At 54.3% G+C, this 22,881-nt stretch overlaps 1 protein-coding gene across 1 annotated transcript in view; it reads left to right on the forward strand.

Moving 5' to 3' along the window:
* The window catches only part of Arhgef17 (Rho guanine nucleotide exchange factor 17), a 63,085-nt gene that overhangs the window by 27,335 nt on the left and 12,869 nt on the right, over positions 1 to 22,881 (forward strand). Inside the window, 8 exon segments of the mRNA XM_028877542.2 lie at positions 12,031 to 12,108; positions 17,689 to 17,883; positions 19,885 to 20,001; positions 20,228 to 20,320; positions 20,487 to 20,663; positions 20,958 to 21,008; positions 21,243 to 21,352; positions 21,457 to 21,542. Of these exon segments, the coding sequence (XP_028733375.1) occupies positions 12,031 to 12,108; positions 17,689 to 17,883; positions 19,885 to 20,001; positions 20,228 to 20,320; positions 20,487 to 20,663; positions 20,958 to 21,008; positions 21,243 to 21,352; positions 21,457 to 21,542 (907 nt within the window).

Consider the following 22,881-nt stretch of genomic DNA (forward strand, 5'->3'; position numbering starts at 1 on the left):
TCAGTCCATGTCTAGTATATAGTAAATGCCTTATGAGTACTAGCCCGTCCGTCTGTTGTTGTTATTTTCTATTTGTGATTATTTTGAATGTGGCCAGTTTGGGTCATTATTGAAAACCCTTCAGTTTTTAACCTCTGCCGCAGAACCACAGGGTCGCTTACCCTGGACTGCTGTGCGGTCGTGTCTGTAGATGGCCACACAAATGGGACACACTTAATGTCACTCATAGTCCCGTCTCCAGTCGCACATAGAGCTCTGTGCAGGACTCTGCCTTGGAAGCTTCTTAGGCTTTGGAGCTCTCCTTTCCATCGGTCACAGAGCCCCACCCAGAGCAGCTGGTCCCCAGAGAGCTTTGTGGCTTGGACACTTCCCTTCCAGCTGCCTTTGAGGCCTGGGAACTGGGAAACCTTGAGAGGCCTCTCCTTCCAGAAGGGAGGGCCTACAGAGCGCAGGAAGTGACCTAGGAAACCAAGGAGAATGGATGAGTGACGGGAGGTGGGGGAGGGGTAGAGGCCCGGGAAATGAAGCGTCTCATCCAACCCACACCCTAAGTAAATGGCACAGTGAGGATTTGAACCTGAATTATATGGCTCCAGCGCCAGCCGTCTTGGTCTCCATGCCACGAAATCCTTTGGGAACTTTTGTCTCTTTGATGACTCTGAGGAGCAGAGGAGGTTGTAGCCATTAGGGAACTGGATGGCCTATTAGATTGGGAACCTGTAGTACCAACTCTTTATGGATATGGGAGAGGCCAGGAGCACCAGACAGTCTGTCTGGGCTAGGAGCCAGGGCTGGGTTCCCAGGGACTATCCTCCTTAATCCTGGCATGGCCTGCGGACAGCATTGTGTTCACCTCTAAAATGTTCCTGACTCAGGGGAACCTGTTTATGTCTTTGATTTGGAGTAGAAGAGACCAGAGAACGGTGACTTGGATAACCAGTGGGCTCGACCCCACAGGAAAGGGACCTGAAGGCAGCCAGAGGGACCCTAGCCTTTACCAACAAGATGACATCCCTAAGTGTTGCTTTCCTGATTTATAAAATGGGAGAGTTACAAGAAATGGAGCCCTGATGTCAGCTGGGGGTTAAGGAGCCAGCACTTGAAAAGCAATGATGAGCCAGGCGGTGATGGTGCACGCCTTTAATCCCAGCACTCGGGAGGCAGAGCCAGGCAGATCTCTGTGAGTTCAAGGCCAGCCTGGGCTACAGAGTGAGATCCAGGGAAGGCACAAAGCTACACAGAGAAACCCTGTCTCAAAGAACCAAAAAAACAAAAAAGAAAAGAAAAGAAAAGCAATGATGAGTCTTGGCCCTGAAAGCTGTGCAAACCGCATTTGTGGCGGTGAGGAATCCTCATCGGGCTCCCCATGTACCGGTGTGGGCAACTCCAGGGTCCAGAGATCTCTCGACAAAGACAGCTGGGCAGCCAGGAGAGACTGGAGGCTCTTCCCATGCAGCCTGGTGAGACCTACTGTAGCCAGACATTTCTCTCCTGGCCAATCAGCGTTTTATTAAACCAATGAGTGACAATTCTTTACAGTGCACAAGAGGATTATCCCACAGCAACCCACTTTCCAGAACTGTGTGTCTCTCTTGGGAACTGCCTTTGCTCTTTTTGAGACAGGGTCTCATGTACCTCTGGCTGGTCTCCATCTTGTTTATTGAGAATGACCTTGAATGCTGATCCCCCTGCCTCCACAGTGCCACCATGGCAGCCAGGTGTATGTGATGCCGGGGATCGAACCCTGAGCTTTATAAAGCATGTGAAGCAGACACTCCACCAGCTGGGCTCTCTCTTGTTCTTTACGCCGCGCTGTGCGCTCCAGGCTGGTGGGCCTTTAAGCTTCGGGTGACGTCTCATTTCTGGCCCCCTGTCTCACCACAGGAGCGCTGGGACTATGGGTGCATGCCACCCCACCTGGCATTTTATGTGGGTTCTGGCGGTGGAACTTAAATCATCGGGCCTGAGTGGCAAGTACTTTTACCTGCCCAGCCGTCTGTCTCCCCAGCCCTAGACTGTGTCTTTAAATTCCTAGCATGACGCTTGGCATCTGGTAGGTGCTCAGTAAGTGTTTATGGAACAAATCAAGCAGGAGATGATATAAAACTCAGGGCTGCTGCTCATCCACTGAGTACCAGTCGCGTGTGCGTCTGCCACTGAGCTGGTGATCTAGCATCATCATCCGCTTCTCCCTTCATCTTCCCGCATTCCAGCATTCTGCCACTCCCACACTCTTTCGTCGGTCCATCCTACGTCTAACCTTTATCATAACTGGTCCAACAGTAGCTGCAAGCCCACAGACAGGGTCTTGGTAGGACTCAGGAGCCCAGTGGAGGGGATGGCGTCTGGAAGCAGGTGGGCAGGATGCCAGGATTCTCTCAGAGATGAAGAAGCTGTCAACAGACCTGGTGGATGCTGGAGAGCCAGGGATTCCCTGGGGCTGACAGAAGGGTGCTCTCAGAGCCAGGGTGCCCAGTGGTCTGGTCTGGAGTGAGTGTTGGCCATTTCCTTTCCTGACTCCTGCCTTTGGCCTTCCCCTGACCAGAGAGGATGTGGGCAGCTAGCTCTTTGGTGGTGGTAGGGAGATATTTGGGGTGGGATATGGATGCAGTATGGAAACAGGACAGGCCTTCATGCTTACAAAAACTCTTCCCAGGGCTGGCAAGATGGCTCAGAAGGTAAAGTCTCTTGCTGCCAAGCCTGAAGACCCAAGTTCAGTCCCCAGGTGAAAGGAGAGAATGGATTCCCAAAAGTTGTCTCTGACCTCCACACATGGACATGTGCCCACCCACCCCCATATATAACAAATATAAACAAATGTAAAGAACAAACCTGTTCTGTGACCTGCTCCAAACAGCTGCAGAGCTCTAAGAGGGGGGTTAAGCTGGGCAGTGGTGGTGCATGCCTTTAGTCCTAGCAGAGATTAGAAGCAGAGGCAGGCGGGTCTCTGAGAGTTCGAGGCCAGCCTGGTCTAGAAAGCAAGTTCCAGGATAGCCAGGGCTGTTACACAGAGAAACCCTGCCTCGGGTTGGGGGGTCAGGGAAGAGTGGGATTAAATCAACACCCCAGCTTGGCACTCAGGAACCACAGAACCAGACCCGCACTGGGTGCTGGTACGCGACGCCCTCTGCCTCACCTTAGACGCTGTCCTGAAAGAGCTCTAGTGATGCTCTGCCTCAGCCTAGGCTGCTGTTCCCTTCCCCGACTGACTTCCATTTAGTTGTCTGCCCCTCCGGCGCCCCCAGTGCCATGGCAACAGGCACAGGATCCCATTAGCCACCCTTCACGAAGCAACACAGCGCCCTCTGCCTTTGGCGTTAAGTCCCCCCTGCCATGGGGCAGAGGGCTCCAGAGTCTCTTTCCCTGCACCCGCGTCCTCCTGTGCCTCTTGAGCTCCAGACTGTGTTCAAGACCCGAGTGCTTTCACCCATGCAGAGGTTACCACCTCTGTTATGCCCAGAAGCCAGCAGGGGTGGATCCGTTCTTCTGAATTCCGTCTTGCTGGCACCTGGTGCGGGGTGGATGGATGGATGGATGGATGGATGGATGGATGGATGGATGGATGGATGGTTGAGCTGTACCTTGCTAAGACTCCCACACTGTGTACTGCCTCCCAGCTGCTAAGAAGAAATGAGGCCAAGATCAGGTAGTTTGAGAGGGCCAAATGGGAGGGGGTACTCTGGTAGCCGAAGGTGGCCTAAGGGTCTGCAGTGACCAGCAGGCAGCCCTCAGGCCATCTGTGAGACCTGGCTGCCCACCCTGGACATGGGCATACTCCTTCTCTCTGTCTTCCCCCAACATGCCCACCTGATGAGGAGGAGGAGGAGGAGCAAGCTGTGGGGAGGAAGTATGGGCAAGGCAGTCCCTTGGGAAGGGAAAAGGCAGATGCATGCAGCTGGTTTCTGGCTCCAACCTAGGGTAGAGTTTGAGATCTCTTGGGGGAGGGGTGAATGTGCTTTTCAGCACATTCCTAGGAGGTCCTGGGCTCTTAGTCCAGGGGCCAGAAAAGAGTCTGTCACACTCCCTCCTAAATGAATGGTTATTCTGATCCAGGGGGGCCCAGGGGGCAGAGCGGACTCTACAGATTGTCCATTCACTATTGGCTCTGATCCGTCTGTGCTGTGCCTGCTGCCCTGGGATACTAGCCCCATGGCCTGCCCTTTCAGGAGTAGCTGAGAATAATTCATTTATGCCAGGCATAGGCATGCATGCTTGTAATGCCACTCAGGAGGAGGCAGGAGAATCATGGGGCTTGTTGTGTGCTTGTTTGCCGCGCTGGAAATTGGACAGGGCCTCACACCCAGCCAAGAGCTCCACCGATGGATGAACTGCATTCCCAGGCTTGTTGTTTGGTTTTATTTGTTTATTTATTTATTTATTTATTTATTTATTTATTTATTTATTTATTCTGAGGCAGGGCTTCTTATGGCTAGGCTGGCCTTGATTCACTAGATAGTTGAGGATGACCTTGAATTGCTGAGCCTCCTGCCTCTACCTCCCAAGTGTTGAGATTATAGATGTATGCCATCTTGCACAGGCAATAGTTATAAGCACATTTTAAAAAAAGATTTATTATTTATTATGCATATAGTGTTCTGTCTGCATGTATGCCTGCACAGAAGAGGGCATCAGATCTCATTACAGATGGTTGTGAGCCACCATGTGGTGACTGGGAATTGAACTCAGGACCTTTGGAAGAACAGTCAGTGCTCTTAACCTCTGAGCCATCTCTCCAGCCCAGCACTTTAAAAAAAAAGGGGGGGGGTTCTAGGGATTGGACCCATGACCTCACACAGGCTAGGCAAGCCCTCTTGTACTCAGCTACATCCCCAGCAGGATCATGAGTTCAGGGTAGCCTGAGCTACATGGGGAGACCCAGGTTCAAACAAGCAACATCCCCAGGAAGAAAGCCCACGTGCCCCTTGCTTGGCATTCGTGAGGTTTCAACTTCAATCTTCAGTACTGGTAGCAAACATTAGAGGTGCTAGGGAGGAACTAGGCTGGCAGAGTACTTGCGTGGCATGCACAAGACCCTGGCTTCAACCCTGGGCAGGATACAAACCAGGCATGGTAGTGCATGCCCGTAATCCCAGAGTGGGGAGGTGCTTAGGGAAGGACCAGAAGTTCAAGGTCAGTCTCCACTGACCAGTTTAATGCCACCCTGGACTACATGAGACCTTGAGGGCGGGTGCTAAAAAACAACAGCTCCTGGGTTGGAGAGATGGCTCAGCATTTAAGAGCACTTGCTTTTACAGAGGTCTCTGGTTTGGGTGCCTGGATCCAACACCCTCTTCTGGTCTCTGTGGGTACCAGGAAGGCACACATGCAGGCAGAACACTCATACACATAAATTAAAAATAAGTAAATCTTTAACAAAAAAATCTCCTTAGCACAGGGTGTGGAGTGTGGAGCTGGAGGGCTGAATTGTTTGGAGAGTGGGGCTGAGGAAGCAGAACAGGATACAGGGATGCAGGGACCTCCATGCCAGATGGATGCCTGGAAGCTTGCACAGGCTGGCTGGAAAACGGAGGAGAGCTATTGGAGACTGGTCTGTTAACCAACCATGTGTCACCTGTGTTCAGTGCCTTGGTCCCTTACCTCAGGGAGCCAGCAGTCTCCAGGCAGAAAGGGGCGTCAATCTAGTCATTGTCCAAATGTATTATTGCAGACTGTCTATGATTAGGATAAGGAAAACCAAAGAACACAGAAAAGACACACAAGACCTAACCTGAGGACCCAGGAGGGCTTCCTAGAGGAGGTGACATTTGTGTAGAAATTGGTCTTAAAGGAAAAGAAAAGGCATTGATTGCTAGGGGAGGGAACCGGCTTAGGTCGAGGCCCTGAGGCAGGGGAGAGGGGTGGCTAGGGTGCAAAGAAAGGGTGTGGGGAGGACGAGGTTAAGCCTGGCTTGGGTGATGGAGGTCCAGTATCCCATTGCTCAGGAAATCCAGAGAGAACAGGTTGGAGAGAGGGCGTCCGCTGGGAGCTTGGCGAGTGTGGGAATCCCCAGTGTTGAAGGAGATGGAGCCAGGCAGGGTTAAGGCACAGCGGCAGGCTGTGTGGACCCCTTCCTAGTGCCCACCGGAGCTAGTGTCAAAGCTGTTCATCACCACACTCCAGTCCTGCTTAAGTGGGTCTGGGGTAGGGTCTGGCCTCTTCCTGGGATTTGAGGAGAGAGCCTGGGAGTCACGTTTAAACAAACACCAGGGAGTTTGGGGGGGCGGGCAAATGGGGGATGGTCAGAGCCCCTCCCCGGTGGGTCCTGGGGAGAGAGAGGCGCCGGAAGGGTTGGAGCCAGGTACAGAACACTGACTGAGCTGGGTGAGGTGGTGGTAGGGTTGGGGTGACTCAATGTGGGTGCTTTGGGTGACAGCCCCTCTGTCACATCCGAGCCCCCCTCCCAGAGCTGGAGCCAGTGAGGTTTCCAGAGATCCGACCTTGATTCCGCATAGTTCCCTGCTTCTGCCAGGCTGTAGTTGTTGAACAAGGAAGTCCGCGTGATTGTGAGCGGTGTTGGGTCAGGTTCCTTGGGTGTCAGGATTTGGGATCTGTATGGGAACAGTGTTTGTTAATGCACTTGACTCTGCCGTCCTCTGATCCACCCAGCCCCTGGGCCTCTCCTATACTGACTGGTCATCCATGGCTCCTGGGTGTAAATCTGTGTGCGTGCGTGCGTGCGTGCGCTCTAGATGCAGCAGTGGGGGCGTCTTTGTCCGCGGGGGTGTGTGACTTGTGTCCTGGGGCGGGGGTGCCAGGCCCTGCAGACGCTGGGCTTGTTGCGGGATAAGGGGCGGCGCGCCGAGGGCGGGACTCTCCCCCTGCGACGCTGCGCGCACTCCCGGCGCGGAGGAGGCCGCAGCGCCACCGGCGGCTGTGCTCACACGGTCGCTGCTACTAACGCCGCCACCGCCACCGCGGCGGGGCCGAGGCCCCGGAGGAGCGCGGGTGGGAGGGGGCCCTCCGACTCTGCACAGTGCCCGCCCCGGCGGCGGCCCGGCCGCATGCTGCAGATGGTGAAGACCCTGGCCCAGTTCACCATCGCGCTGGAAGACATGCGCGATCTGGGCCCAGCCGCCGCCTCCGGGGAGTCCGCCGGGGGCGGGGGCTCTGACACTACGGAGGAGCCGGGGGAGGCCCAGGTACTGGGAGGGGGAGGGGCAGCCGGGAACCTGGGTCTTGGCCTAGGATGCCGCAGCCCCAGGATGGGGGGAGATGCGTGGGCAGATGCTGGAGAGCAAGGCCTGGAACTTGGATCAGACACCAGGAGCCTGCCTGCCTGCCTGCCAACCCTGGGCTTCGGGAGGGCTGACCTTAGATGAAGGCGGAGAGGTTGATGGTGAGGACCGCGCTGGTGGGGTTGGCTGGGCACCAAGGTTCAAGGCCCAGGACAGTACGCTTTGGTAAAGTGGATCAGGTGAAAGCGGATTTGTTGCTGGGGTCCCCTGGGTCCCAGGAAAGCCAGATTTCTAGCCTCCCTCCCTCAGGTTTGAGGGGCCACAGCTGTATGTATGTAGCTAGAGGTAGCCAGCATTGCATCCCCTTTACCATCTCCGCACTGGAACTATGGGCCTGGGATGTCATACTGTGGTGCTGTGGAAAAGGTGGCATCCCCATTCCTGCCTCCGGCTGCCTTTCTGGAGGGGGAGGGGAGGGTCCCAAGGATGCTGCCTTGTTTTATATGTTTGTCTAGGCCGAGACTCTGTTCCAGGCTCTGGGCACAATGGGGACTGTACTGTGTGTGTGTGTGTGTGTGTGTGTGTGTGTGTGTGTGTGTGTGTGTGTGTGTATTGCTCCAGGTCTCTGGGCAGGAGGGCCTAGCTCGCCGTTGGATAGCTGGGCTGCAGTTTTGATTTGACGCAGGGCATCTCGCCTTCATGGCTTCTCTGTGTGTGTGTGTGTCTTCACGCTGGGTACATCAGGGTCTCAGTCTTTGGGTTTAATAACAGAAGAGTACCCCGCACCCTCTTCCACCTTCCCACACCTCCCTGGTCCCCAGGCCAGGGCCCTGCCTGTGGTGAGGGGATCTGGAGGGAAGCGGAGCCGAAGGCTGGCCTGCCTGGAACAGGTGGGCCTGCCGATCTGGTTGACAGCTGCATCGTCCCGTCCCCCGCCCCCCCCCCTGCTCCCGTGTCTGGACACGTGCAGAGGGTGCTCCATGCAGTGACAAGGAGCTGGCCTTGTTTTCTGTGCTTTACCTGACAGCTGAATGACAGCCCGCTGTGCAGGGAGGAGACTGCGAGAGGTCGCTGCTGCGTCAGCTCCCTCCGCCACCCCAGCCTCCCGGCCAGCAGGCCTAGCGCCAGCCCTGCCTTGCAGGAAACTTCTCTGACCATGACCCAGGTTGAGGCTGGCAGGCCAGTGAGTGTGGGCAGGGGACAGTGGCCGTGAGGCCCAAAGGCCGGTCTGGCTGTCTTAGAGTCAGAAAACTTCCCGTGAAGTCTCAGTGAGGTGAAATGAGAAGAGACAGTGAGGGCCACTGTGTGTGTGCGTGTGTGTGTGTGTGTGTGTGTGTGTGTGTGTGTGTGTGTGTATGTGCGCGCGCGCGTGCGTGTGCGTGTGTGTGTGTGGACACCTCCCTGTTCCCCGTCACCAAGCTTGGATGGTACCAGGACCACAGGGTTATTATTCCACTTCAAAAAGGGGTATGGAAGCAAGGCCACCAAAGTCCCACAGATGGATGGGGCAGAGCTGGAGAACTCTGTGGCCTGAGGTGGCTGGTCAGTGTAAATAGAAATGTGGGGTGCATTTCTAAGGCTCTGCATGAGGCGGCTGCAGAGGCTCTGGGCCTTGCTCTGTCTGTCCCTGGCCATACGGTCTTAGGCAAGTCACGTCACTTCTCTGACTTGGCTCATCTGTGCAGTGGCTGACAGCTCTTGTATCCTGGAGCTGTGTAAGGCTGACAGGAGGTTACACGTCCTTGTGGGGTACTGAGGTGTCCCTAGAGCTGCCAGCACAGGGGTGGACATGGGAGACCCAGGGCTGCTTTAAGTTTTGAAAAGCCCCAGAAGCACCCAGTATAAATGGCCTGCTCTAAGGTGGGGCCTAAGGTACATCTATACAACCCAGAGCTTGGAGAGATGGAGCAACCCTGCCTTCTGGGTCCCGAGGAGATGTCTGTCACTCAGGAGTCCACTGCTGAGTGTGCCTCCTGGTCAGTTATGAAGGAACAAGACTGATTCCTCAGTTCTAAGGTCAGAGCGCACAGCACCTAAAGTGAGCCTACCATGGCCAGAAAAGCGAGCAGTCAGCGGGGCATGCTGGGCTGTGGCTCTAGCATGAGGGAGGCCGAGGCATCCTGGGCTGTGTACTGAACTACAGAGCAAGACCTCGTCTCAACAAAAAAAAACAAAAAAAAACAAAAAAAAAAAAAAAAAACAGATATTAATAGCATTTAAAAGGCAAGTAGTGGTGAGGCCAGGTGGGCCCAGAACTTGTGTCTCCGAGCAGACCAGGGACAAAGGTCAGTCCCCCTCACGGAGTCTCTGCCTTAAGGGGCTCTTGTGGTGAGGACTGGAGGCATGCCCAAGCACAAGCACTCATTCTGGAATCCCCACACGATGAAGAACCTGCAGGCCTGGATGGCTGGAGCCCTAGGCACAGCCCAGCCAGATGTGGGAGCCTCACACCTGGCCAAGGGCCAGTCTTTGAGTGTCAGTATGGAGCTCGGCAGGAGGCCCTGCCAGGGCGGAGAGGCTGCCATGGGACGCGTGCTCTGTGGGAAGGTTTCCGGGAGAAGACTGGGGACCACTGAGGCTGGCAGCAGGCGAGCTCTGCCTCAGGGGCCCGAGCCCAGACACATTCCCAAGCTTGTTTCTACCAAAGTCTTCCCGGGATAGAGCTTACCTTGACAGGGGCAGGAGTCAGCTCCTTGGGATGGGGGTGCAGATACTGAACAAGCCCCGGGGAACTCCTGGGTCCTCTGTAAGCATCAGTGACTGGGTCGCCCTCCCTCACGCCCCCATTCTGAAAGTGAGGAGACTAGGCTGGGCTCGTAGCTCAGTGGGTGCAGTGCTTGCCTAGCGCACGTGCAGAGCACTGGGTTGCTCTCCAGCTGTGCCATAAGCCAGATGTGGTAGCACATCCCTGCAACCCTAGCACTGGGGGAGTGGATGCAGGAGGGGCAGGAAGTCAAGGTTATCCTGGTCTGTGTAAGGCCCTGTCTCAAAAAGAGAAAGAGGATAAGCGTGAGTACCTGTGTTTGCAGTCCCAGAATTGTAAAAGCCAGGCACAGCAGTGTGCGTCTGTGACCCCAGCAGTGTGCATCTGTGACCCCAGCAGTGTGCGCCTGTGACCCCAGCAGTGTGCGCCTGTGACCCCAGCAGTGTGCGTCTGTGACCCCAGCAGTGTGCGTCTGTGACCCACCCCTGCAGTGTGCGTCTGTGACCCCTGCAGTGTGTGACCCCAGCAGTGTGTCTGTGACCCCTGCAGTGTGCGCTGTGACCCCGCAGTGTGCGTCTGTGACCCCGCAGTGTGCGTCTGTGACCCCGCAGTGTGGTCTGTGTCTGTGACCCCAGCAGTGTGTCTGTGACCCCGCAGTGTGCGCTGTGACCCCTGCAGTGTGCGCTGTGACCCCTGCGTCTGTGACCCCGCAGTGTGCGTCTGTGACCCCAGCAGTGTGCGCCTGTGACCCCTGCAGTGTGCGTCTGTGACCCCAGCAGTGTGCGTCTGTGACCCCGCAGTGTGCGTCTGGACCCCTGCAGTGTGCGTCTGTGACCCGCAGTGTGCTGCAGTGTGTGTGACTGTCTGTGACCCCGGCAGTGTGCGTCTGTGACCCCTGCAGTGTGCGTCTGTGACCCCGGCAGTGGTCTGTGACCCCGCAGTGTGCGTCTGTGACCCCGCAGTGTGCGTCTGTGACCCCGGCAGTGTGCGTCTGTGACCCGCAGTGTGCGCTGTGACCCCGGCAGTGTGTGTCTGTGACCCGGCGTGTGCGCTGTGACCCCGGCAGTGTGCGTCTGTGACCCCTGCAGTGTGCGCCTGTGACCCCGGCAGTGTGCGTCTGTGACCCCGGCAGTGTGCGTCTGTGACCCCGCAGTGTGTGACCCCAGCAGTGTGTGTCTGTGACCCCGGCAGTGTGTGTCTGTGACCCCGGCAGTGTGCGTCTGTGACCCCGGCAGTGTGTGCTGTGACCCGGCAGTGTGCGTCTGTGACCCCGGCAGTGTGCGTCTGTGACCCCAGTAGTGTGTGTCTGTGACCCCAGCAGTGTGCGTCTGTGACCCCAGTGCTGGAGAGCAGAGAAGGGCTGGGACGGTGAACTCCAGGCTCAGCGAGAGAGTCTGTGTCAAAAAATAAATAAGTAATTAATCAATTAATGTGGGAAGCAATGGAGGGAGACACCTGACACTGGCCTCTTGTGTTCACACACGCATGCATGGGTGATCAAACCTGCACATGTGTGCACACAGATCCCCCGCCATACACACATGCACATGCAAAGAAAACAGAATAGAAAATAGAAGAACTGGAGAAACTCTGTACCACACAGGTGGTCAAGAGGACTGGGGAAATGAAGGCCCAGAGCTGGTGCAAGGGAGGATCCAGCCTTGTGAGGACCCTGACACCTCCAGCTCTGTGGCTTCTAGCACCAACTTTACTTCCCTGGGCTACAGTGTCTTCTTCTAGCAGGAGGTGACAGCGTCCTCTGCTCATGCTGCGACACACAGCCAGGTTGAACATGTCCTCGTCCCGCAAGCTGGAACTTGGCGTTTTCAGAGTCAGTCCCTAGAGTGGGTGTAGCCGCAGGCATCTCCCTTTGTAAATAGGAGGGTTCATTGTTGTTGGCCTTTTGTCTTTGTCCAGAACCTGTTGGGGTGGGAGAACAGGGATCGACTCAGGGGAGCAGAGAATGTTCCCAGCAGAGAATGCCCCCGCGGAGGCCTGGCAGGACGGAGGCCCTGGGTCCTTTGGGAAACTATCTCTGGGAGCGAGAAGCAGGCAGGGAAAGGATCAGATGGACTCTCAGAGTGTGCAGATGAGCTTGCGTGTAGCTAAGGGGAACAAAGGACCACTCACCTTCTACTCCTGTCCCCACAGGACATGCGGAAGCACGTGACCATGACCCTGCTGGACACAGAGCAATCGTATGTGGAGTCACTGCGCACCCTGATGCAGGTGAGGCCCATGGCCTAGGCCTGAGAGCAACATTCCAAGTGTGGGCAGCAGGCATGTGGGATTACCCATGTGGACAGGGGTTGAGACCAAAGAGCTGTGTCCCTAGCTTATAGCACCTACATGTGGAGAACCCCAACGTGGCCACCCTGAAGGAAGAGGTCACCCCCTGCAGGGTAGGTGAGGATAGGGGTCCCAGACAGTGCAGGAGTCTCCACCCCATTGTTTCCATGTTCCCTCAGCAGCCCTGGACCCCAGTTTTGATCCTTGACAGTGCCTTTTCTGTGACCAGAATTAAATACTGAATGTCTGCTGTGGGCAAGCCATGGTCCAGGACAGGAAGCCCAAGGACGAGGGAAGGAAGAACCCTACTGAGTATATGGGACACTCTAGAGCAGTAGTTCTCAACCTGTGGGTCTCGACCCCTTTGGGGTTGCATATCTGATATCCTGCATATCAGATATTTGCATTAAGATTCATAACAGCAGCAAAATTGAAGTTATGAAATAACAATGAAAATAATTTTATGATGGGGGGGGTCACCAGAGCATGAATTAAAGAGTCGCAGCATTAGGAAGGTTGAGAACCACTGCTCTAGAGGCATGGGAGACGCTGGACCAGTGTGCCGTCAGGGAAGGAAGGCTCCCTAGGTCTTGGGTGATGTTGCAGGAGCCAGCAGGGGTCATCCCATGGGGTCCTTGAACTCCAGAAGGACTTGAACCACAGTGGGGTTCCTGGAGATTCATCAGAGGGTTTTGAGCTAGGTATGTGCTTTGAGAAGTCTGTGTGACTGCTGGAAAGCTGAATGGCAGGAGACCAAGCCAGGGCCACAGAGTTCCAGGAAGGGCACCAGCTGTAGGAGGGACAGAGCGGGACAGACACTTAGGAGGTGAGCTACTCAGGTCAGGTGGGTTCCAGGGACTGGGGGGTGGGCATGAGGTGGGAAGTCAGGTCTGTGCCTGGGCCCCTGGCCTGGGAGAGGTGGAGAACAGAGGATGGATAGGTGTATCTATGGCAGGTTGGTAAACTGAGGCTCAGCTCTGTGTGTACTGCAGAGGCCCAGAACCTGGGTATGTGTGCTGAAATGGAGCTCACAAGCACAATTAAAGATGAGCTCACTCAAGGCACACAGCTCAGGGTGAAGTAGAACCCAGGAAATAAATATCTAGAAACAATCAACCGTCTTTCTTCCTTCCCTCTCCCGATTCCACAGATCTGTACAGAGCCCTTCTGTAGACCAAACGCTATTCTCTGGGCAGGACAGGGCAGGGCAGGGGTTGCCATTCAGCAGTGAGCCCGAGGGACAGGAATCTGTTCCCTGGAGCTCATGGGCTATTCAGGAGAGTAGCAGTCACCAGCCAGAGAAGTCACATCTGATGACAGATGGTGGTACAGAATTCAAGCGTGTGTATACATATATGGGCAGTCCTCCACTTGAAAGAGAGGGTGATTCCGACCCATGCTGCAACACTGGGGAACCTCGAGGACGCTGTGCTAATCGAAACAAGCCACCCACCTAACAACCGGTGCTGGATGGTGTGCATTCCAAGGTGCTTGGAGTCGGCAGGCTTTCGGGGATAGAAAGTGGGATGGTAGGTGGTAGCGGTGTCCAGGGGAGGCTGGGGCTGGGGAAGGGGAGATGGGGTGTTAGTGCAGTGGTCCAGAGCTTCCAGCTGGGAGAGGAAGTAGGTGTTTACAACAGTGTGAATGTGTATATACTAATCTGTGCATTTAAAACTGATTAAAGTGGGGCCAGCTCAAAAGAGTGGGTGATCTAGCATGCAAGAAGTCCTGCGTTTGATCCCCAGCACTGCATAAACCAGGTGTGGTGGCCCACACCTGTGATCCCAGCACTCAGGAGGCAGAGGCAAGAAAATCAAAAGTACAAGGTCATCTTTGACTAATAGATAGTTCAAGGGTAACCTAGAATGCATGAGAAACTATTTAAAAAAACAAATGAAAGAAACTGGTTAAAATGACCAATTTTGTTTTTTGTCTGTTTCACCACAAAAAATACATTGCCTATGTTTTTATAAAAATGTCCAGGGACTGGAGAGATGGCTCAGAGGTTAAGAGCACCGACTGTTCTTCCAGAGGTCCTGAGTTCAATTCCTAGCACTCATATGGTGGCTCACAACCATCTGTAATGAGATCTGGTACCCTCTTCTGTGTACATAATAAATAAATAAAATTTTAAAAAAATGTCCATAGATATAAGAGCATAGGATGAATACTTCCCTGTGTGGGCTCGGGGAAGGTGACTCTGGGTTTGGAGTGTCCAGCAGAGACCTGAACGGGTGGGTAGGATTTCAACAGAGAGCTCATTGAGGGGAACAGGCCGAGCACACAACACAAGCAAAGACCAGGACAGTGGAGGAACCTGGAGCAGAGAGGAGACCGGAAGTGCCCGGTGTGGCTGCCAAGGAGAAGGGCAGGAGGCCAGGCAAGGGCTGGGGTCTCCTGTGGGCACAAGAAAACCTGAGGAGGGATTCCTAAGATGTCAGACCGGAAGAGTAGCCACGGCAAGGGCCCATGGCCATCCCCTAGTTAAGAGCTAGTGGCTGTGTGGACAGACAGCCCTGGCTTTGAGTCACTTGTCTCCTTCGGGGCGACAGGAGTTGGATCACTTCTCTAGTCCTTAGTTTCACCTGTAAAATGAAGTTGTTCATGTGTCCTCTCAGAGTGAAGAGAAAGATGGTGTCTCTCCTCGTGTCTGTGGGCAGGGAGGAGAGCGGAGAACACAGAGCAGGCAGGCCTGGCGTCTGAGTCTGCTGGGCCCTGTGACAGCAGGGCTGGAGGTGAAGACTCCAAACTGAGGTTTCTGGGTGGGAGGGGAGAGGGAGAGGCGAACAGGAGATTGCCACTTGAACCCAAGGCATGGGGGTGCCATAGCCTGGGCGTATGGATGGAAGACAGGTCCCTCCAGGGTTCTGGAGCGTGACTCTGCTGCGCACACATGGCTACACTTCTTGGTCAGCTGTGTAAGCTAGAACAGATCGTGGGTGCACTTGGGCCTCACCTGCCCTGGCTGTAGAGCGGAGATCACAATAGCCCTTGTCCCAAATGCATATCTCAGATGCACGCAGCATCTCGCATATTGCCTGCGTGCACGTGCGCGTGCGTGCGTGCGTGTGTGTGTGCGTGTGTGTGTGTGTGCAATTGCCTCAACTTTTGTAAGCCTTGTGAGGGAGAAATTATGAGCTGCTTTGAACGAGGGACCAAAGACGCAGAAGTTCAGAAACAGACGCCAAAGCAGAGGTGACCATGCCACGCAAAGTGGGTTGGTAGGATTCCTGCAAGAGCAGGATTTAAATAACAGTGGTAAGGCTGGCCGCATGTGGTGGCACCTGCCTGTCATCTTAGTGCTTTGGAGGTAGAGGCAGAGTGGGGAGCTTAGGACTAGGCTGGATGCAAAGCAAGACCCTGTCTCCAAAACAGGAAACAGTGCTAAACGAGCCAGGTGTGGTGGTGTGCCCGTGACCTCAGCACTTGAGTGGGAGACCAGAGGACCAGGTGTTCAGGACCAGGCTTGACTACTTAGTCAGTTCAGATTAAAAACAAAACAACAGAAAGGAGTCACATACCAAAGCCAGCAGCGGGGAGGTGGGCTTCGAACCCCGGCCCTAAGTCTATATCCTTTCCTGGTGTCACCCCATCCTTGAGTCCTTCAACTTCCCGCTCAGGGGTGGGGCTCCGTGGCTCCCAGGCTTTGGGCGGATACACCTTGAGGGAGAGCGGGTGTTAGCAGGGGTTGTATCGATGGTCAGGCTCCTATCTGCTATTCCTTGCTCCCACCGTGTGCCTGCTCCTTTGCAGGGTGACCCAGAGGTGAATGGTGTCGCTCTGCTCCGTAACCAGTCAAGGTGCTGGCCCGAGAGCCCTGATGGGGAGAACAGTTGCTAGCTGTCACCCTGAGCCTTTTCAGACTCTTCAACCAGCCAAGATTGAACAGCCAGTTCTGTTCAGCTTGACTTTTTCAAGTTTGTTTTACACAACAAGCCAGATTTTTTAAATGTTTAATATAAATGTTATTTTATAAATGTAGCATCACATACGCCTTCTCAAGAACCGCCCTCATCTTTTTTGGGATGCAGTTGCAGCATGGGCCAGTAGAGGGCGATCTCTCCTTAAGCGTGCCAGCAGAGAGGCAGGCTGTTCATGCTTAGGAAACACGCTGAATGCAGATCGGTGGTAAAAAACAGGAATTTTAGTCAAGACTGCCCCGGAGATTCAAAGACTTTTAAACTAGTATTCCGTCCAGGCCTCCAGTAACTCCAGAGTTGACTTCCAGTGCCCTGCCTGTCATCATTTTAACCCCCGAGTTCCAACTTGGAATTGATCCTGAGAGGGAAGGCCTTCACGTTTCAGTGAATCCAGAGTTCCTCATATAATTCGTAGCATATCATAATTTAATTGTCATCAGGGTTTTTTTTCTTTTCTTTTAAAGGTAACTAAAAAATAAACAGCAACTGCACAGTGGTGGCACACACCTTTAGTCCCAGAATTCAGGAGGCAGAGGCAATCTGATTTCTGTGAGTTTGAGGCTAGCCTGATCTACAGAGTGAGTTCCAGGACAGCCAGGCTACACACAGAAACCCTGTCTTGGAAAACCTGTGTGTGTGTGTGTGTGTGTGTGTGTGTGTGTGTGTGTGTGTGTGTGTGTTTATTACCACAGTATATCTTAAGTTTGGTGAAATGTGGTTTTGTTTTCCACATTCCTCTCATTTGTGTGTTTCTTCTGATTAGATGTAAGTTTTGTCGGGTCTTTTTTTTTTTTTTTTGAGACAGGATTTCTCTGTGTATCTCTGGCTGTCCTGGAACTCACTCTATATAGATCACACTGGCCTTGAACTCACACAGATCCCCCTGCCTCTGCCTCCTGAGTGATGGGATTAAAAGTGTGCACCACCACCTCCCGGCTATTGGCTATTTTTTTGAAATAAGGTCTCACCATGTAGCCCAGGCTGACCTTAAACTTATGGTGACCCTCCTATCTCAGTCTCCACCACAGTCATCTTTTGGGTCTTTCTTGTTCACTTCTGATTTTTGGTTCTTAAAACAGTGCCTGGCATGTGGTAATGACTCAGTAAAATATTTATTGAGTTACTGGGGGGTGTGTGTGTGTGTGTGTGTGTGTGTGTGTGTGTGTGTGTGTCCTGGAAATCGTCTCACCCAACCCAGTCTTCTTACTTTTTCCTCCAAGCTCTTTTCATGCATCTAGCATCCTTTCCCTGCGTCCCCCTCTCCTCTGACTAAGCCCTGAGCTAGACAGGAGCACCAGTTTGGGGGTCAGACTGTGAGGCTGGTGAGCGGGTCACCTCTGTAGGAAGATGCACTGACCTGGGTGAGGCGGGGTACCACCTCTGTAGGAAGATGCACTGACCTGTGCGGTGAGGCGGGGTACCACGTCTGTAGGAAGATGCACTGACCTGTGCGGTGAGGCGGGGTACCACGTCTGTAGGAAGATGCACTGACCTGTGCGGTGAGGCGGGGTACCACGTCTGTGGGAAGATGCACTGACCTGTGCGGTGAGGCGGGGTACCACCTCTGTGAGAAGATGCACTGACCCCGTGGGTCCTCCAGGGCTACATGCAGCCACTGAAGCAGCCGGAGACACTGAAGCAGCAGGTCTTGCTGTGTGACCCGTCACTGGTGGATGAGATCTTCGACCAGATCCCTGAACTTCTGGAACACCACGAACAGTTCCTGGAGCAGGTCCGACACTGTGTGCAGACGTGGCATGCCCAGCAGAAGGTGGGAGCCCTGCTCGTCCAGTCGGTGAGTGTCCTTGCTGCGTGGACTCCAGCCGTACACCTTGACCCCGCTGCTGGCGTTGCTGCTGACCCAGACCTCACGTTCATACGCTTGACGTGGAAGCTCACCTCATTCTGGCGGGCTGTTTAGTGATCTGGTTTGTACCCGCTGGCGCCTTTTACATCTGGGCACTATCCTACACAGTATATGCACCAGAGGCCCTGGTGCTTGCCACATATCCTTGCCCCAGGAGCCCGGTCATCCATGAGCTCTTCAAGGTCCTTCAGTGGTGGCTCAGAATTTCAAAAGAACCACAAAAGCAAAGTTTAAAAAAAAAAATCATTAAACTCCTGTGAATGTAACGCGATGTTTCTTCTTAAAATTGGCACTTATTTTTTTTTTAAAGATTATTTATTTATTATGTATACAGAAGAGGGTGCCAGATCTCATTACAGATGGTTGTGAGCCACCATGTGGGTGCTGGGAATTGAACTCAGGACCTCTGGAAGAGCAGTCAGTGCTCTTAACCTCTGAGCCATCTCTCCAGCCCCAAAATTGGCACTTATTTATGTAACTTTAATTATATTTGAAAAACGTTTAAGGTACTTTTTTTTTTTTTTTTGGTTTTTGGAGACAGGGTTTCTCTCTGTGTAGTCCTGGCTGTTCTGAAACTTGCTCTGTAAACCAGGCTGGCCTTGAACTCACAGAGATCCACCTGCCTCTGCCTGCGAGTGCTGGGATTAAAGGCGTGAGCCACCACCACCGGCAAGAATTCTTGATGATGACTGATATAACCAAATTCAAATAAGTGGTTACTTAGAGCCACATTGTAAAAGCAAAACTGTAGAGAATCCTTCCAGAAAACTCTATAAGCCAAACCAAAAAATGGTCTACCTAGTGAGTTTAAAGACAATCAGGACTACATTGTGAGACCCTGTCTTTAAAAAAATAAATAAGTAAATAATCCAGAGCTGGAGAGATGGCTCAGAGGTTAGGAGCATTGGCTACTCTTCTAGAGGTTCTGAGTTCAATTCTCAGCAACCACATTGTGGCTCACAAACATCTGTAATGAGATCTGGTGCCACCTTCTGGCCTGCAGGCCGAATACTATATACATAATCTTAAAAAAAAAAAAAAAAAAAATCCTGTCTACCTTGGGATGTGAGCATGTTTAAATGTGCTCATTATGAGGTAGAGTGTAGCCTTCAACCTAAACAGGTCTTAGTTTGTCCTTGCGGCTTGGACACTGATGCCACCAGATGGGATTGAGAGCTGTTGTCTCCCCTCAGTGTCATTAAAGCTCAGCCTCTGCCGGACCTGGATGCTGCCTGGGGGCTGACGGGAAGCTCAGCCCAGGACGGGCTCTCCCTCATCCACTCAGGCTCAGCCCTGTCCTGTCCAGAGACAGGGAGTCTAAGATCTGTATCTTAATCTGTCCTTGGTGCAATTGAGACCGGAACCCAGGTGTCCTCACCTGCAGGCAAGTCCCCTGACCTAGCACCCATCACCAGCCGACCAGCAGGATTAGCCACCAGCATGCACCCTGCCCAGAGCCAGGCTTTCCTGTGCCAGGTCAGTCAGGCAGCAGGTGCATCCCATAAGAGCAGGCTGCAGCCCAGTCTCCAGAGCGGGTTGACTGGGCTGGGAAGGGTGTTCCTGGAGGAGGAACTCCACAGGCAGAGTCCCAGCGGCTAGAATGGCTCTGTTCATTTCCACCACAAGCAGCGTCTGAGGCCTGCCTGGCTAATTTGATGGGGCTGGAGACCTGGTGATAGACTGTCCAGAAGTGGACAAACCAGGTCTGGGTTCAGCACACACCCAGGCACATGTCCATGCGCTTATACACAAACACAGAGGAGATGTACCATGTATATATATGTGCACACACACGTCTGCTCATTCAATCATGTATCATACGTGCAACACATGCACATTTAGACAGAGAAGTTGAATGGATGGAAGCTAGGACAGGGTGCAGTGGGTGAGGGACACCTGAGCCTGCCTAACCTGCCTCCTTACCCACAGTTCTCCAAAGACGTCTTAGTGAACATTTATTCCGCCTATATTGATAACTTCCTCAATGCAAAGGATGCTGTGCGCATAGCTAAGGAGGCGAGGCCGGCCTTTCTCAAGTTCTTGGAGGTATGTGGACCGGGGTCGGGATGGAGATACGCTCACCTCAGGCTAGCTCTGGGACATCCCTGGGGCTCTTGCCAGGACGCTATGATGCTAGGAGGGACTAGCATCCACTAGTGTGGTCAGCCTCTGCCCCTGACTGAGCTCAGCTGGGGGGACTTGCTAGGAACTGTCTCTTCCTAACATGTCATTCCTCACATGGGGACCCCCTCCAATCTGCCTTGGCTTTCAGCAAAGCATGCGTGAGAACAAGGAAAAGCAGGCGCTGTCCGACCTCATGATCAAGCCCGTGCAGAGGATCCCACGATATGAGCTTCTGGTGAAGGTAAGCCTGGGGCTGGTGGGGCAGGGAGGCACGTGAGTGTGGGGTGCATGTCTGTTCTCAGACTCCAGACAGGAAAGAAAGTCCTCCCTGGTGCCTACCCAGTAGTCTCCCCCGCTCCAGCAGTCAGTCTGGAGGGTAGCTAAGCAGGTGTCCGTTCCCACCCCAGGACCTTCTGAAGCACACACCGGAAGACCATCCAGACCACCCGCTCCTGCTGGATGCTCAGCGGAACATCAAACAGGTGGCTGAACGCATCAACAAGGGAGTGAGGAGTGCCGAGGAGGCGGAGCGGCATGCCCGTGTGCTGCAGGAGATCGAAGCCCACATCGAGGGCATGGAGGACGTATGTGCCCCCCCATGCCGTGCCCCCCCACACACACTCCTGTCTGCGTCTGTCCCTGAGATTGTGGCCGTCCACATCCAGACCAGGGTCTGTGACCACAGTGCCCCACCCTTCTGTGTCCTCCCCCTCATCTGTCTGACCTTGTGTCCCTGGCCTCGCGCAAGCACAGCCATGTGGGAGAAGACAGGACATTGCTCTGACTGACCTGGTTTATGGAGTGGGCCAACCAGATCGCTGCAGGGTTAGTGGATTCATAATTAGTTTTTAAGACCCCTTGTGTCTCCCGCCCAACAGCTCCAGGCCCCCCTGCGGCGGTTCCTGAGGCAGGAGATGGTTATTGAAGTGGTAAGAAGTATCCCATTGGCTGCTTCCCCGTGTACCCCCACCTACCCAAGTTCACTCTTGCGTGCCTGCTGCCTCAGGTCCCTGCTCTCCCCCAACCGCAGTAGGAGCCCTGCATGAGTCGGGGAGAGCTAGCCGCCCTCTCCCCACTCCCCCACCTCCCGTGAGCACTAGGGGCATGTGGGTCGGCCTCTAGACTATGCACACTCAGCCTGAATCCCGCTTTGAACCCTACAGAAGGCAATTGGAGGCAAGAAGGACCGATCCCTCTTCCTGTTCACCGACCTCATTGTCTGCACCACCCTGAAACGGAAGTCAGGTTCCCTACGGCGCAGCTCCATGAGCCTGTGAGTGGCCAGGGTGGGGCTGGGTGGTGCAGGCAGGAGAGCCATTGATCTATGGTGGGCTCTACTCCCTGCCCCAGCCAGAGCACCCCATTGGCTACCCACAGGTACACGGCAGCCAGCGTCATTGATACGGCCAGCAAGTACAAGATGCTGTGGAAGCTGCCGCTGGAAGACACAGACATCATCAAAGGTAGGGCTGACTTGAGTCTGTCGGAAAGAGATTCCGGTGTTGGGTTCCTCCTCTGAGAAGTGCCTCGGTGTTTGAACTCTGGCCTGTCTGGCCGCCTGTCTGTCGGTTTTCCTGCTTTTGCGTCTCACTGTCCATCCCATAGGAGGGGCTGGTTTTGAAGGACCGGGTTAGCGTTCATGCAGCCCGATCCAGGTATCCATGCCAGCCATCCTCTTGGTGCCCCGGCAAGACCCACGTGGGGCTGCAAAGCAGTCACCATAACTGAGGTCGGCCATTGAGTCTAGCGGTCGTTTGAAGACCGGCTCTGAGCTGGTGTGGTACCATTCCCACCTAACACCAGGAGCAGAGCCCCAGTGAAGGACTGGTTAAGGCGTTCTGGTGACTTGGGGCTGAACCTGCCGGGAGCTGGACCCCCCCCCCCCCCCCGGGACCTCTGCTGCCGTCTCTCCTCCCCTCTTGCTGTGTGGTGACCTCAGTCTCAGCACCGCACTTCAGAGCCTGCCCGAGTGCCACTCCAGAACTGACTCTGAGCCTGCCTGAGAGGGGGCCTCAGGGGAGCCAGGTTGTCCCACGGGGGCCCCCCGGTGAGGCCTGAGTCCACCTCATCTCTGCTCACTAGGAGACAGAGCAGTTGGGAGAGTTCGCCCACTCCTGTGTGGCCAGGAGTAAGGCAGGGGAGAAAAGGAAGAAAGCCTGGCTTTGGAGCAGGAGGGTGGTTTTTAGAAGCAGTGGGAGACTGTTTTAGTCCGGATCCCTGTAACAACAACAACCAAACCAAACACCAAAGACCAGGTAGTGCGTAAGTAGGAATTTATTGCTCCTGGTTCTGGAACATTCCGGTATGCGACACAGCCTGTCTGGTGTTCCTCCTGTGTGTCCTCACTAGGTGAAAGGGTTAAACCAGCTGTCCCAGGTTTTGTTTCGTTCAGGCAGCACAGCGCTGACTCACTGTGTAGACCAGGCCGGCCTTGACCTCACCGAAATCCGCCTGCCTCTGCCTCCTGAGTGCTGAGATTAAAAGCGTGAATCCCACTCATGAGGACACCACCCATATGACCTTGTCACCCCCTACACCAATACTGGGGGAGTATTTCAACATATAAACTCTGAGGGGACACAAGCGAATGCCAGGTATTCCAAGGCTCGGCTTGTTGGGTCCACAGCCCTGCCCTGCACATACCCTCCTCTGTAGCAGTATCAGAGACTCTGTGTCCGTGGCGGGGACACCATCCTGCCAGCTCCATGGGCATGTCTCTGTAGGGCCCCTGGCCACATGGACCCTTCCAGACATCACTTGCCGGTCTCAGAACCCGTTCCTCGTGGAGTGCTTCATGACCCC

This window comes from Peromyscus leucopus, chromosome 1 (genome assembly GCF_004664715.2).
Source record: "Peromyscus leucopus breed LL Stock chromosome 1, UCI_PerLeu_2.1, whole genome shotgun sequence".
Classification (NCBI taxonomy): domain Eukaryota; kingdom Metazoa; phylum Chordata; class Mammalia; order Rodentia; family Cricetidae; genus Peromyscus; species Peromyscus leucopus.